Source organism: Myotis davidii, unplaced genomic scaffold (genome assembly GCF_000327345.1).
Source record: "Myotis davidii unplaced genomic scaffold, ASM32734v1 scaffold609, whole genome shotgun sequence".
In the NCBI taxonomy this organism is placed as follows: domain Eukaryota; kingdom Metazoa; phylum Chordata; class Mammalia; order Chiroptera; family Vespertilionidae; genus Myotis; species Myotis davidii.
The window spans coordinates 339,289-340,508 of record NW_006300164.1 but is presented as its reverse complement, the minus strand read 5'-3'; the positions used below and the strand labels follow the sequence as shown (position 1 = coordinate 340,508).

At 68.0% G+C, this 1,220-nt stretch overlaps 1 protein-coding gene across 1 annotated transcript in view; it reads left to right on the top strand.

Moving 5' to 3' along the window:
• The window catches only part of KCNT1 (potassium sodium-activated channel subfamily T member 1), a 61,207-nt gene that overhangs the window by 24,892 nt on the left and 35,095 nt on the right, over positions 1-1,220 (top strand). Inside the window, 3 exon segments of the mRNA XM_015572324.1 lie at positions 76-181; positions 529-701; positions 1,091-1,162. Of these exon segments, the coding sequence (XP_015427810.1) occupies positions 76-181; positions 529-701; positions 1,091-1,162 (351 nt within the window).

Below are 1,220 nucleotides of genomic sequence, written 5' to 3'. Positions count from 1 at the left end.
GGCCCGGAGGGCGTGGGGGAGCTCGTGGCCCGGGGGAGTGGGGCAGGCCTTGCTGAACGCCCATGTCCACCCCAGGTATGTGAAGGGCTACCCCCCCAACTCTCCCTACATCGGCAGCTCCCCCACCCTGTGCCACCTTCTGCCCGAGAAGGCCCCCTTCTGCTGTCTGCGGCTGGACAAGGTAGGTCCGTCCCGGCCGTGTGCCTGCACAGATGTGACGGCAAGGACACGTGACGGGGACGACCCGACCCCCACACCGACTAACGACCTGGCTCGGCCCATGGCCCGCCCCCTCACCCCCCGGCCCGAGTCCTTCCTGGACGCCCGTTTCCACCCTAGAGGCGTGTTTTTCCCAGATGGCAGTTCCCTCACCAGTCAGGACACGGGGGCTGGCCCGTGAGCCGTTCTCCCAATGTGTGGGGTCCAGGAGTCCTCGTCCTCGATGGGCCCCAGTTCCGGGGGGGCGGAGGGGGGCGCGGTCCGGGAGCCGGGTCTGGCCGCAGCGTCAGCGTGGTCCCCTCCCCGCAGGGCTGCAAGCACAACAGCTATGAAGACGCCAAGGCCTACGGCTTCAAGAACAAGCTGATCATCGTCTCGGCGGAGACGGCGGGGAACGGGCTCTACAACTTCATTGTGCCGCTGCGGGCCTACTACCGGTCCCGCAAGGAGCTCAACCCCATCGTGCTGCTGCTGGACAACAGGTGGGCCGCCTGGGGCGCCGGGCAGGCAGGGGGCAGGCGGAGGGCATGGCCCTGAGGGCACCCGGCTCTCACCCGCCGCCCCCGGCCTCCCACCAGCTCTGGCTCCCGCACCCTCTGTCCCTTGATATCTGTCCGTCTTCTCTCATAGGTTCTCATGTCCCTGTGCCCCCCACACAACCGTGAGCCCCAGGACCCCCCAGAAGCCGGGCAGCCCAGAGCCCAGGTCCAGCTTTGGTTGTCTGGCCTGGGCAAGTCCCCCAGGGCCTCGGTTTCCCCTAAGAGAAATGAGCAGCGCCCTGGCCTCTAAAGGCCCCCAAGCCCCCAGGAACCCCTGCCCTGCCCAGTCCTGCTCCCCAGGACAGCACCCGCAGGACCTGCTGTCCCCCCAGGCCCGACCACCACTTCCTGGAGGCCATCTGCTGCTTCCCCATGGTCTACTACATGGAGGGCTCCGTGGACAAGTAAGGCCGGGGCTCAGCCCCTCCACTGAGCAGGACCCCACCTTCCTCCTCCCTCCCA